The sequence below is a fragment of the Orycteropus afer genome, unplaced genomic scaffold, assembly GCF_000298275.1.
Source record: "Orycteropus afer afer isolate SDZICR_OR568_19922 unplaced genomic scaffold, OryAfe1.0 scaffold00030, whole genome shotgun sequence".
Lineage (NCBI taxonomy): Eukaryota > Metazoa > Chordata > Mammalia > Tubulidentata > Orycteropodidae > Orycteropus > Orycteropus afer.
In genome coordinates, this window is record NW_006921617.1 from 13,990,015 (window position 1) to 14,002,059 (window position 12,045).

Here is a 12,045-nt window from a genome sequence, read left to right on the forward strand (position 1 = left end):
GAATTTTGTCTTTTTGCTATGATTTTTTGTGAAGACTTACTTCCAATCTTCATAATACAATGGATTTTATATCTGAATACTTCTTAGATATTTAATAAAATAAAAACAAAAATAGATGTTTTACAAACAATCTAAGATTTTTCTAGCCTCTGACTCACACCATTTGATGGACTATTCAGATGCTATACAATGCTTTTTATACGCAACAATTGGTTCTTCTGCAGCATTTTCCAGTGTGGGGTAAAACATCCATGTTTTCTATTTCTAGAGATCCTTAATTTGGCTTATGAGCAAAAATATTAATTAGAAATAAGTGAAGGTAGACTTCCTGCTTAAAGTAGTGAAGAACATTACTTTATCAACATTGAGTAATAAGCCTTTCACCCTCTCTCACACCACAGTCAATGAAGCAACTTAACTAGGAGGAAATGCCCATTGTTTTTATATTCTCCATTAGTTTTGGTAAAAAAACAAACCAAACTCACTGCCGTGGAGTCGGATCCTACTCACAGCAACCCCTCCTTAGGTTTCCAAGGCAGTATCACTAGGGAAGTAGATTGCCCAATCTTCCTTCCTAGGAATGGCTGGTGGGTTTGAACCACCACCAGCCTTTTGGTTGGCAGTAAAATGCCTTAGGCACTACGCCACCCAAGCTCCCAGTTTTGGTAAAAACAGCAATGCAAAATTTCACGGAATGTTTATAAGTTGAAAGATCAGAATTACACATCTAGGAGCGAACGCCAATGATTGAGAGAACTAGTATGAACTACTTAAAAATACAGACTTTTTCCTTATGGAATTCTTTTTTTCTTTTGGTAAATTAAATTGAGCTTGACTTCTACTGACCCTATCTTACGCGTAAATAGTTTAATAGTTGCCTGACATACACGCTTGCTTTAGGAGGGTTGAGTACTTCACTGCTTTTTAATTTTCCCATTGAATGCTGTGCATGGGGTCGCTATGAGTCGGAAACGACTCGACGGCACCTAACAACAACAGCTAGATGGGTTAAAAGTTGTGGGGCTCACAGAAGGCCGATGATGAAATGCAACTGAAAAAAACAACTCCATTGGTGTCAGAATGGTGGTGCTTGCTGACTAAAAGGCATCTTTCCTAGAAAAGAATCTATCTTTATAATAACAAGCGCCTTTCTTTCTTGTGAGAATTATCCAGATGGGCTGCAGCCCAGAGGAAGCAGAGCTGGGACAGCTGCCAGGACACCGACCCGAGGCAGCGAGAGCTTCGCCTCCGCCGGGACCGCCGCGACCGCTTGAGCGACTTGCGAGGCTCCACAGAGCTGGCCTGGGTGAGGGAGGGCGGTGCCACTCGCTGCACCCTCTCGGCTCCTCCCCTCTGCGCGTCTTTTCCCCGCGCGCTCCCGTGGCCGCGCGGTCTTGCTCCCGCCTGCCCGGCACGCGGGGCCGTGCACCGTCGCCGACGTGCGCGCGCGCGCGCCGGGGGCGCCGGACTGGTTCCCCTTCCGAACGTCCGCGCCCCGCATGCGCAGTCCGCGCCGGCGGTCTCCGTTTGTTTGAACAGGAAGGCGGACATATTAGTCCCTCGCTGCCCCCCTCGCCCCACCTCCCCCAGGCATTCGCCGCAGCGACTCGCCCTTTTGCTGGCCGGGACTGCAGCCCCTCCCAGAAGCTCCCCCATCGACAGCCGCCGGGACCCGACTCTCGTCTTCCTCACCGCCTGCTCTCCAGCCATTCCTCTTTTCTAAGTCTCCATCGGGCACCGACCTCGCCCTGCCTCACCGGACACCGCGGCAGTAGCCTCAGCAGCAACGGGACAAAATGGGAGTGTGAGACTGTCCCATGGGGACTACCTCTTGGCGGAGAGGGATCGGGACGTCGGGCTGGGCCCACTAGAGCCAGGGATGCGGAGCTAGAGTTCCTGCAGCGGCTCAGCGCAGAGCGGGCCCAGCCGGTGGCCCAAGCAGCGGCGGCGGCAGCTGGCACAGCTCCTCACCCTCCCTTCGCTTCTCCTTCTCCTGCTGCCCAGAGGGAGTCTCCACCCTGCTTCTCTTTCTCTCCCCTCTACTGCCATCTCGGCACGGGGAACCTTCCGTGGCGAAGGCGGCCGGGGCCCGCTAGACTGAAGCACCTCGCTGGAGCGACGAGGCTGTTGGCGACGGCGCTGTCGACTGTCGTGAGGAGCTGCCGGGTGGGATGCGACTTTGGGCGTCCGAGCGGCTGTGGGTCGCTGTTGCCCCCGGCCCGGGGTCTGGAGAGCGGAGATCCCCTCAGTGAGGGGCAGGAGGAGGAACCGGGCGCACCTGGTGACCCTGAGGTTCCGGCTCCTCCGCCCGACGGCTGCGAACCCACCTCGGAGGAAGTTGGTTGAAATTGCTTTCCGCTGCTGGTGCTGGTACGAGGGTATTGTCACAGCAGCACCATGTCGACTGGGGACAGTTTTGAGACTCGATTTGAAAAAATCGACAACCTGCTGCGGGATCCCAAATCGGAAGTGAATTCGGATTGTTTGCTGGTGAGTAACACTTGTTCTCTTGCTTGTGTGGGCTTCTGTATGTTTTGCGTACCTCTTGCTTTCAGTCTAGCTAGCTGTACTAGAAAGTTTCAGGTGTGCATATTTGTCTCGGAAAACATTAGATTTCTGCTTTCTTGAAGTACCACCCAAATCTCATGGCGTGACCCTGTTTATTCTTTGACTAGCTCTGTCTTGACTACTCCCCAAACTTTTAGCCCTGACTCAGTTCGTCAGTACACAAATGACACTTGTAAACTGCTGTTGCAGGCATCATATAAAAAAGTTATCACGTCAGAATTTCTGAGTACATAGTTTGCTGAATGGCAGTCTTTGTAATAACTTTTCTGGTCGATTTGAGAGTAATAGAGGGGACTATTTTCCATTTACAGCGACTTAGTTCCTGAGAGTTTAGTTTTTAGACTTGGAAGTGACAATGGAGAGTTGATATTGAGGAAGTGATTTTTGGGCCAGAGTGTCATGGGTGACTTGAGTATGAAGGAAATTTTTGCTGAACTCTTAAGTGTAAAAAGCCAAGATTACAGATCATAGGTCATCACAATTTAACTTCTTTGAAATTATTGTTGATTATAAAAGTAGCACATTTCACTGAACAACTGAAAGTTACATGATAATTATATTTTAGTCCAAACCAACCCACATAATCTCTAAGAGAAAATTTCAGGGAGCATGTATATGGATAGGATTTTATAGTGTTTTCAGATGCTTAATTATAGAAATACACATTATTTGGGATTAAGGGAACACAATAATGCTCTTCAGAGAAATACACCATTTTAAAATATCATACTCAGAGGAAACTTATGTAGATTATTTAAAATTAACGTGCATTTCAGTTACTGAACTAAATGCCTGTATAAATTTTTAAATGAGTATTGTTTTACTAGAATGTCTCTCCCCTAAACTTTCAGCATGCAAATCAAAGCATCCTTGACTGAAATAAGAGTATGTGGGTTGTATGTTTGAAATGTCTCACCCAATTTGTGGATGTTCTTCATATTGAAAAACAGGAAGATAGATGTTTAATACAATTCAAAACATTTTATTAAATGAAAGAAGTGGAAGGAATTAGAACACAGCTTTCTAATAGGGATTTCAGTAACTTTTAAGAAGTCTAATTGTTCTTTTACTCCATTTTCCTGCTTTTACTTTGCTTATTGATCTTATTCTATGAAGTAGTACAGGGAAGTTTAGTAATTTTTTTTTTTTTTTGCTTTAGTTGTCTACTAGCCTCTGCTGCAGCGTCATTTGGTGGGAACCTCAACAAATACTTAAGATGTAGAGGATACAAGGAAATATAAATCACGGACTCTTCCTCTTAAAATTTACAATCTGTTTAGGAAAACAAGATCTAATCCCATATGCATACACAGAAGCAAAACAAAACACTTCACAGATTGAGAAAATACATGGTAAATTCCAAGTGACTGGTAAAGGTAATATATGCTCTTGGAAATTGAAAGGAGGAAGAAATCACTGTTACTGAGAGAGCTAGAGTATGTTTTATGATGAAGGATGGATGGGATTGAGGGAGAAGAGATAGATGAATAAAGGAGTAGAGACATGAATGGCCATAACATGTTTAGGGGAACAGAAGACAATAAATATTTTGGGGTTAGATTGTGAGGATTTGATTGCTAAACTAGGTAAGGAGTTTATATTTTCTTCAATATGGTAAAAAACCAAAACACCAAACTCATTGCTGTTGAGTAGGATCCCGTCAGGTTAGATCTGAATCATGGTGACCCTTCCTTGGGTTTCCAAGGTGGTATCACTACGGAAGTAGATTGCCCAATCTCCCTTCCGAGGAGTGACTGGTGAGTTTGAACCACCAGCCTTCTGGTTAGCAGTTGAATGCTTTAGGCACTATGCCACCAGAACTCAAGACTGTGCTCTATGGTGAATAATAAATCTGGTAGTTGTGTGCACGATAATTTAATGTAAAAAGAGACTGGAGATAGGGTGAGATGTGGGTATTTTTTATTTTTGTAATAGTTCAGAAATGATAGAAGTCCAAAATTAGGGCATGAGAATGAGGAAGGAAAACTTGATGGAACTAGATTAGTTGAGAAGGAGAAGGGAGAACCAAAGAGAGATGGAGTAGTTAGATTTCTGTAAAATTCTGAGCCTGTATTATGGAGAATGATGGAAACAGGTAAAAACAGCAAAGTTAGGGATGGAAATTGGGAAAAACAGGTTTACATATAAATTCAGTTTAAATTTGTTGTATTTGAGGGGATAATGGGACAGCCATTAGGACATGTAGACCATTGGAGATGTGAAACCAAGCTCATAATTACAGTTTGGAAATCATTTGCCACAGAGATGCAAGTTGAAATTGACACAGTGATAAAGGGAGAAACTATACAGAGAAAACAAGGTGAAAGATGAACTAGAGGAAGCATTAAGGCTATTCAGAGTTAGGAAAGCCAGGTATCTTCCTCTTGTAATCTTGGCTCTTTTTCTCTTTAGTTCTACAGTTGTTTATTTGATAGCTGCTATTTAAATTTTATTACCATACCAATCTGAATTGGGTAAAAAATTGACTTTTTCTTTGGAGAGCAAAGATCCTTTTTCCAGTTTTTTGTGGTGCCTAGCATGGAAGGTTGGGCAATCCTACTTCCATAGTGATACTGCCTCGGAAACCCAAGGAGGGGTCGCTGTGAGTCGGGTTTGACTCGACGGCACATAGCAACAACAACAAGAAGCATGAATTTTCTCTGCATCCTATTTTGTGCTTAATATTGGGCATTCATTCATTCATTCATTCGTTCTCTTCTGTTGTTCAGAATGACCTTTCAGATAACTTCATCTTTTTTGTGGACGTCCATGTTTATTGTGGGAACAGTACCACTTTTACTCTGGTTGTCTTTCTTTCCCTGTAATTTTGGCCTTTGTTCATTTCTTTAACTGATAGTTACTGAGTACTTACTATGTGACAAGTACAATACTCTAGTTGTAGATAGTTTTTGTACTCTCAAAAAATGAGATTGTCAAATTCTGTTTATTCTGTACTTCCTTGACTACTATCCTTCAGAAATGGAAGATCCCAATCCTTTTGGTTTCAGAATACTTTGCCTGCAAATATCTTTTTAAATCATCTTATCACAAAACATCTCTTTTGCTAAGAATAAAAAAAAAAAAAAACCCACCAAACTCACTGCCACGGAGTCAATACCAACTCATAGTGATCCCTCCTTGGGTTTCTGAGGTGGTATCTCTGGGGAAGTAGGTTGCCCAATCTTTCTTCCAAGGAGTGACTGGTGGGTTTGAACCGCCAGCCTTCTGGTTAGCAGTCAAATGCCTTAGGCACTACACCACCAGAGATGTTACTGAGCTGATTCCAACTCATGATGACCCATGTATGCAGAATAGAACTGCTTAGGGTTTTCAAGGCTGTCATCTTTTGGAAGCAGATTGTCAGGCCTGTCTTCTGAGGCACCTTCTTGGTGGATTTGGACCACCAACCTTACCTTTAGTAGTTGAGTACTTGACGGTTTGTGCCACGCAGGGACTCCTGTGATGAATATCAGATATAAAATAATGTAGTTGTAAGAAACTGAGAAATGGCTATCTAATGTTTTATTGCACATCTATAATTAATTGAAAGAACCAAATATCTCATTTTCATATTAGAAACAAATGCGAAAAAAACGTGCAAATGCTAAGAAAATATTATGATAGCCATTCATTTGTTTCCTCCATCATTTAAATTATTCCATCTTGGATTTCTAGAAGTTAGATTCTTTCCAATGGCCTTATGGTTATCTTCCTTACTGTCCATGTTAAAGTTTATGAGATTATCAAGCGCTGTTTTCCTTTTCTAACTTTTTTACCTCAGAATTATTTTATTTAGGGCTTATAACAATTTCTTGGGAGCTCTGGTAGCGTAGTGCCTAAGGCACTTGACTGCTAACCAGAAGGCTGGCAGTTCAAAACCCACCAGCCACTCCTCGGAAGGAAGATGGGGCAATCTACTTCCATAGTGATACTGCCTTGGAAACCCAAGGAGGGGTTGCTATAAGTCAGGTCTGACTCGACGGCACATAACAACAACAACAACAATCTCTCAATAAGTTTGAGTACCCCTGAAAATACAGTAAGAGATAGAATTTAATTAAGTTTAATCTTTGCAGAGAAAACAGTGCATATGATTCTTAAACTAAAAAGGAAAAACAGAAGTTGATGGGAGGATTAGGGATATATTTGAAGCATGTTGCATGAAAATACAGGTACCTTGCCTGTAGCATCTTTAGCATACTGCCTCGGGATGACAGTTAATCAAGAGCATGACCTCTCTTTCCAGTTTTCACCTAGCTCGTGGTGGTGTCGCAATGGCTCAATGGTAGGGGGAGAGGGGAATCGATATTTGTTGAACAGCACGTATTGTTGTTATTAGGTGCTGTCGAGTCAGTTGCAACGCATAGCAACTCCATGTGACAGAATAGAACTGCTTCATAAGGTTTCCTAGGCTATAATCTTAGGGGTCGCTATGAGTCGGGTTTGACTCAACGGCACATAACAACAACAACACAACAATCTCAGGGAGCAGATCACTAAGCCTTTTCGTCCCTGGAGCTGCTGGGTGGGTTCGAGTTGTAAACCTTTCAGTTAGCAGCTGAGCACTTAACCTTTGTGCCACTAAGACTTCTTTCAACAATGCATACTGAGTTCTAATATTGTACCCTCCCTTCATAAGTTAGTTTTTCAGAACGTGGAGGACAAATGTAAACGAAGTTTCTGGTGTTAGTTTTTGAGTTTCTCTTCCTTTAAATTCTCTTTCCTTGCTGTTTCCATCTTTTCCTTGCTGACTTCTCTTTTTGCATACATTTTTACAGTTTCAATTACTATCATCACTATGCCTATGATAATCAAATCTTTATTTTTAGAGTTTTATCTGATTTTAAAGCCTAAATATATGACTGCCTACTAGGCATTTGTACATGCATGCCATGTTATCACTCAGATTTCTCATATTCCAAAATAAGCTTTCTCCTATATACTTAGGAGCTCTGGTGGCATAGTGCCTAAGGCATTTGACTCCTAACCAGAAGGCTGGCGGTTCAAACCCCCCAGCCATTCCTTGGATGAAGGTCAGGCAATCTACTTCTGTAGTGATACTGCCTTGGAAACCTAAGGAAGGGTCGCTACTAGTCATATCCGACTCCAGGACAGTGAGTTTTGTTTTGTTTTTTTTTTCCATATACTTAGCTGTTTTGTCATTAGTGCCACTGCTGTCCCTGTCACTCAACCAGAATTTTCATTGTGAACTTTAACTTTGACCATCTTAGGCCGCATGCTTTACTCTTAGATTATTACAACAGATTTTTGGCTAGCATTTCCAAATTCTAGATTATTGCTGCATAATCCCTGTGTACTCCCTGCCACTTGAACTGATCACATTTGGGGTTATGTTATTGTGTGTAGAATGAAAAGACCTAAGGTCATGAAATCTTTGGGCTTTAAAGCTGTATGCCTATCAGTATTTGTGATTTTGTGAATTAATAGATGTTACCAATATTAGTTACATATCTGCTTAGTTTGGGCCAGACTGCTATGATAGTAACATGGTGCAAGAATTTTTTTTTTTTTTAAAAAAAGAAATTACTTTCCTGATTCATTGATTCATTCAGCAAATCTTTGTGTAGGATCTAAATGTGGATTCAAATCTTGGCACTGCCATGTACTTGCTGGATGTTTTAGGTGAGTTATTTTAATCTCTGAAAGCTTAATGCATCTTCAGGAAAATGGAGGGGATAATATTATCTACTAGGAGCTCTAGTAGCATAGTGCCTAAGGCACTTGACTGCTAACCAGAAGGCTGGTGGTTCAAACCCACCAGCCACTCCTCGGAAGGAAGGTTGGGCAATCTACTTCCGTGGTGATACTGCCTCGGAAACCCAAGGAGGGGTCGCTGTGAGTCAGGGCCGACTCGACGGCAAATAACAACAACAACAACAACATCATCTACTAGATTGTTGTAAGGATTAAATTAAGTAATATAAGCAAAACAGTTATCACAGTGTATGGCACTTGACTGCTAACCAGAAGGCTGGTGGTTCAAACCCACCAGCCACTCCTCGGAAGGAAGGTTGGGCAATCTACTTCCGTAGTGATACTGCCTCGGAAACCCAAGGAGGGGTCGCTATGAGTCGGGGCCGACTTGATGGCATGTAACAACAACAACAACATTATTATCATGTGTTAAGGAGTTCTCATGGCGTAGTGGGTAAAGCATTTAGTGCTAACCAAAAGGGTGGTGGTTCAAGCCTACTAGCTGCTTTAGAGGAAGATGAGGCAATCTTGTTGTTATGTGCTGTCAAGTCGTCTCCGATTCATATACAACAGAATGAAACACTGCCTGGTCCTGTGCCAGCCTAATGATCCCTACCATACTTGAGCCCATCGCTGCAGCCACTGTATCAGTCCATCTTGTTGAGGGCCTTCCCTTCTTTTGCTGACCCTCCACTTTACCATGCATGACATCCTTCTCCAGAGAATGGTCCCTTCTCACAACTGGGCCAAAGTAGGTGAGATGAAGTCTGGGCATTCTCGCTTCCAAGGAGCATTTTGGCTACATTTCTTCCAGAACAGATTTGTTAGTTCTTTTATCAGTTCATGGTACTTTCAGCATTCTTCACCAACACTGCAGCTCAAAAGCATCAACTCTTCTTCGGTCTTCCTTACCCATTGTCCAGCTCTCATATACATATGAGGTGATTGAAAATACCATGGATTGGGTTAGGTGCGTCTTAGTCTTCAAGGAAATATCTTTGCTCTTCAGCCCTTGAAAGAGGTCTTTTGCATAGATTTGCCCAGTGCAGTACGTTATCTGATGTCTTCACTGCTGCTTCCATTGGTGTTGATTGTAGAACCAGGTGATATGAAGTCCTTGACTACTTCAGTCTTTTTTCCATTCATCGTGATGCTGCTTATTGGTCCAATTGTGAGGAGTTTTATTTTCTTTATATTGAGATGCAATCCATACTGCAGACTGTAGTCTTTAATCTTCATTAGTAAGTTCTCTGAGTCAACCTCACTTTCAGCAAGCAAAATTGTGTCATCTGTGTATCTCAGGGTGTTAATGATCCTTCCTTCCTCCAATCCTGATGCCACGTTCTTCATATAGTCCAGCTTCTTGGATTATTTGCTCAGCATATAGATTGGTGAAAGGATACAGCCCTCAGGCACTGCCTTCCTAACTTTAAACCATGCATTATCCCCTTGTTCTGTTCCAACAGCAACCTCCTGGTCTATGTACAGGTTCCTCATAAGCACAATTAACTGTTCTAAAATTACCATTCTTAATGTTATCCACAGGAGCTCTGGTAGCTTAGTGCCTAAGGCACTTGACTGCTAACCAGAAGGCTGGTGGGTTCGAACCCACCAGCCACTCCTGGGAAGAAAGATGGGGCAGTCTACTTCCCTAGTGATACTGCCTCGGAAACCCAAAGAGGGGTTGCTGTGAGTCGGACAGCACATAACAGCAACAACAACAACGTTATCCACAATTTGTTGTGATCCACACAATTGAATGCCTTTGTATAGGCAATAAAACACAAGTAAACATCTTTCTGGTATTCTTTACTTTTAGCCAAGATCCATCTGACATCAGCTATTATATCCATTGTTCCATGTCCCCTTCTGAATCCACCTTGCATTTCTGGAACCTCTCTGTCAACATACTGCTGCAACCATTTTTGGATTATCTTCAGTAATGTTTTACTTGCATGTGATATCAATGGTACTGTTTGATAATTTCCACATTCTTTGGGATCTCTTTCTTTGGAATGAGTACAAATGGGGATCTCTTCCAGTCAGTTGGCCAGGTAGCTGTCTTCCAGATCTCTTGGTACGGCTGAGTGAGTGCCTCCAGTGCTGTATCCATTTGTTGAAACATCTCAGTGGGTATTCATTCCATCAATTCCTGGAGCCTTGTTTCTTGCCAGTTCCGCCAGTGCAACTTCGACTCCTTCCTTCAGTACTATTGGTTCTTGATCATATGCCACTTTCTGAAATGGATGATCATCTACCAGTTCTTTTTAGTATAGTGACTGTGTATTCCATCCATTTTCTTTTGATGTTTCCTGCATCATTCAACATACTGCCTATGGACTCTTTCGATATTGCAATTTGAGGCTTAAATTTTTTCTTCAGTTCTTTCAGCTTGAGAAATGCCAAGTGTATTCTTCCCTTTTGGTTTTCTAACTCCAGGTCTTTGCACATTTCATTATAATAATTGACATTGTCTTTTCAGAGCTGCTCTTTGAAATCTTCTGTTCAGCTCTTTTACCCTGTTGATTCTTCCATTTGCTTTAGCTGTTCTCCGTTCATGGGCAAGTTCCAGAGTCTCTTCTGACATCCATTTTGGTCTTTTGTTCCTTTCCTGTTTTTTTAATGACCTTTTGCCTTCTTCATGGATGATGTTCTTGATGTCATCCCACAGTTCCTCTGGTTTTTGGTCATTGGTGTTCAGTGTATCAAATCTGTTCTTAAGATGGTCTCTAAATTCAGCAAAGATATATTCAAGGTCATAGTTTGGCTCTTGTGAACTTTTGTCTTCAGCTTTAACTTGAACTTGCATATGAGCAGTTGATGGCCTGTTCCACAGTCAACTCCTGGCCTTGTTTTGGCTGAAGATATTGAGCTTCTCCATCCCCTCTTGCCATAGATGTAGTCAGTCTGATTACTGTGTACTTCATCTGGCAAAGTTCACGTGTATAGCCGCCATTTGTGTTGTTGAGAAAAGGTATTTGCAATGAATAAGTTGTTGGTCTTGCAAAATTCTGTCATGCAATCTGCCCGTGTCATTTCTGTCACCAAGGCCATATTTTCCAACTGCCGGTAATTCTTTGTTTCCAACTTTTGCATTCCAGTCACCAGTGATAATTAACACATCTTGATTGCATGTTTGGTAAATTTGCGACTGCAGAAGTTGGTAAAAATCTTCGCTTTCCTCATTTACAATCTACCTCCATAAAAATATACAGCCTTGGAAACCTAATGGGGGTTGCTGTGAGTTGGAATGAATTCGATGGCTGTGGGTTTGGTTTGGTTTGCTTTATTATTATTATTGGTAAAGGAGAGGATAATTAAAAAAAAAAAAAAAGAGCAAAGAAAATTTCAACACAGTCTGTTAAATTAGAACTGTTTACTTTCTGAGATGGATTAACACAGTAGCTGCAACAGTGGGCTCAAACCTAGCAGAGATTGTAATGATGTGGCAGAACTAGATAAGTGTTTTGTTCTTTTGTACATAGGATTGCTGTGAGTTGGAATTCACTCTGTGGCACCTAATAAGAACAATAATTATTATTGTATTTATAGTATTCTCTTTGGAAGGAAGATTGGGCAGTCGACTTCCATAGTGATAGGGCCTCGGAAACCCAAGGAGGGGTCAGTGTGAGTTGAATCTGACTAGAGGGCAGTGAGTTTGTTTTTTTTTTTTCTTTTTGGTATAGTACTCTGAGGACCTCTGGTGGCATGGTGGTTAAAGCATTCAGCTGCTAGCCAGAAGGTGGGCTGTTTGAACCTACC

General features: G+C 42.1%; 1 protein-coding gene across 1 annotated transcript in view; it reads left to right on the forward strand.

Moving 5' to 3' along the window:
• The first annotated feature begins 2,397 nt into the window (after nucleotides 1-2,397).
• ROCK1 (Rho associated coiled-coil containing protein kinase 1) overlaps nucleotides 2,398-12,045 on the forward strand; it is a 265,368-nt gene continuing 255,720 nt past the window's right edge. Inside the window, exon 1 of the mRNA XM_007935599.2 lies at nucleotides 2,398-2,490. Coding sequence (XP_007933790.2) covers nucleotides 2,398-2,490 — 93 coding nt within the window. The remainder of the gene's footprint in view (nucleotides 2,491-12,045) is intronic.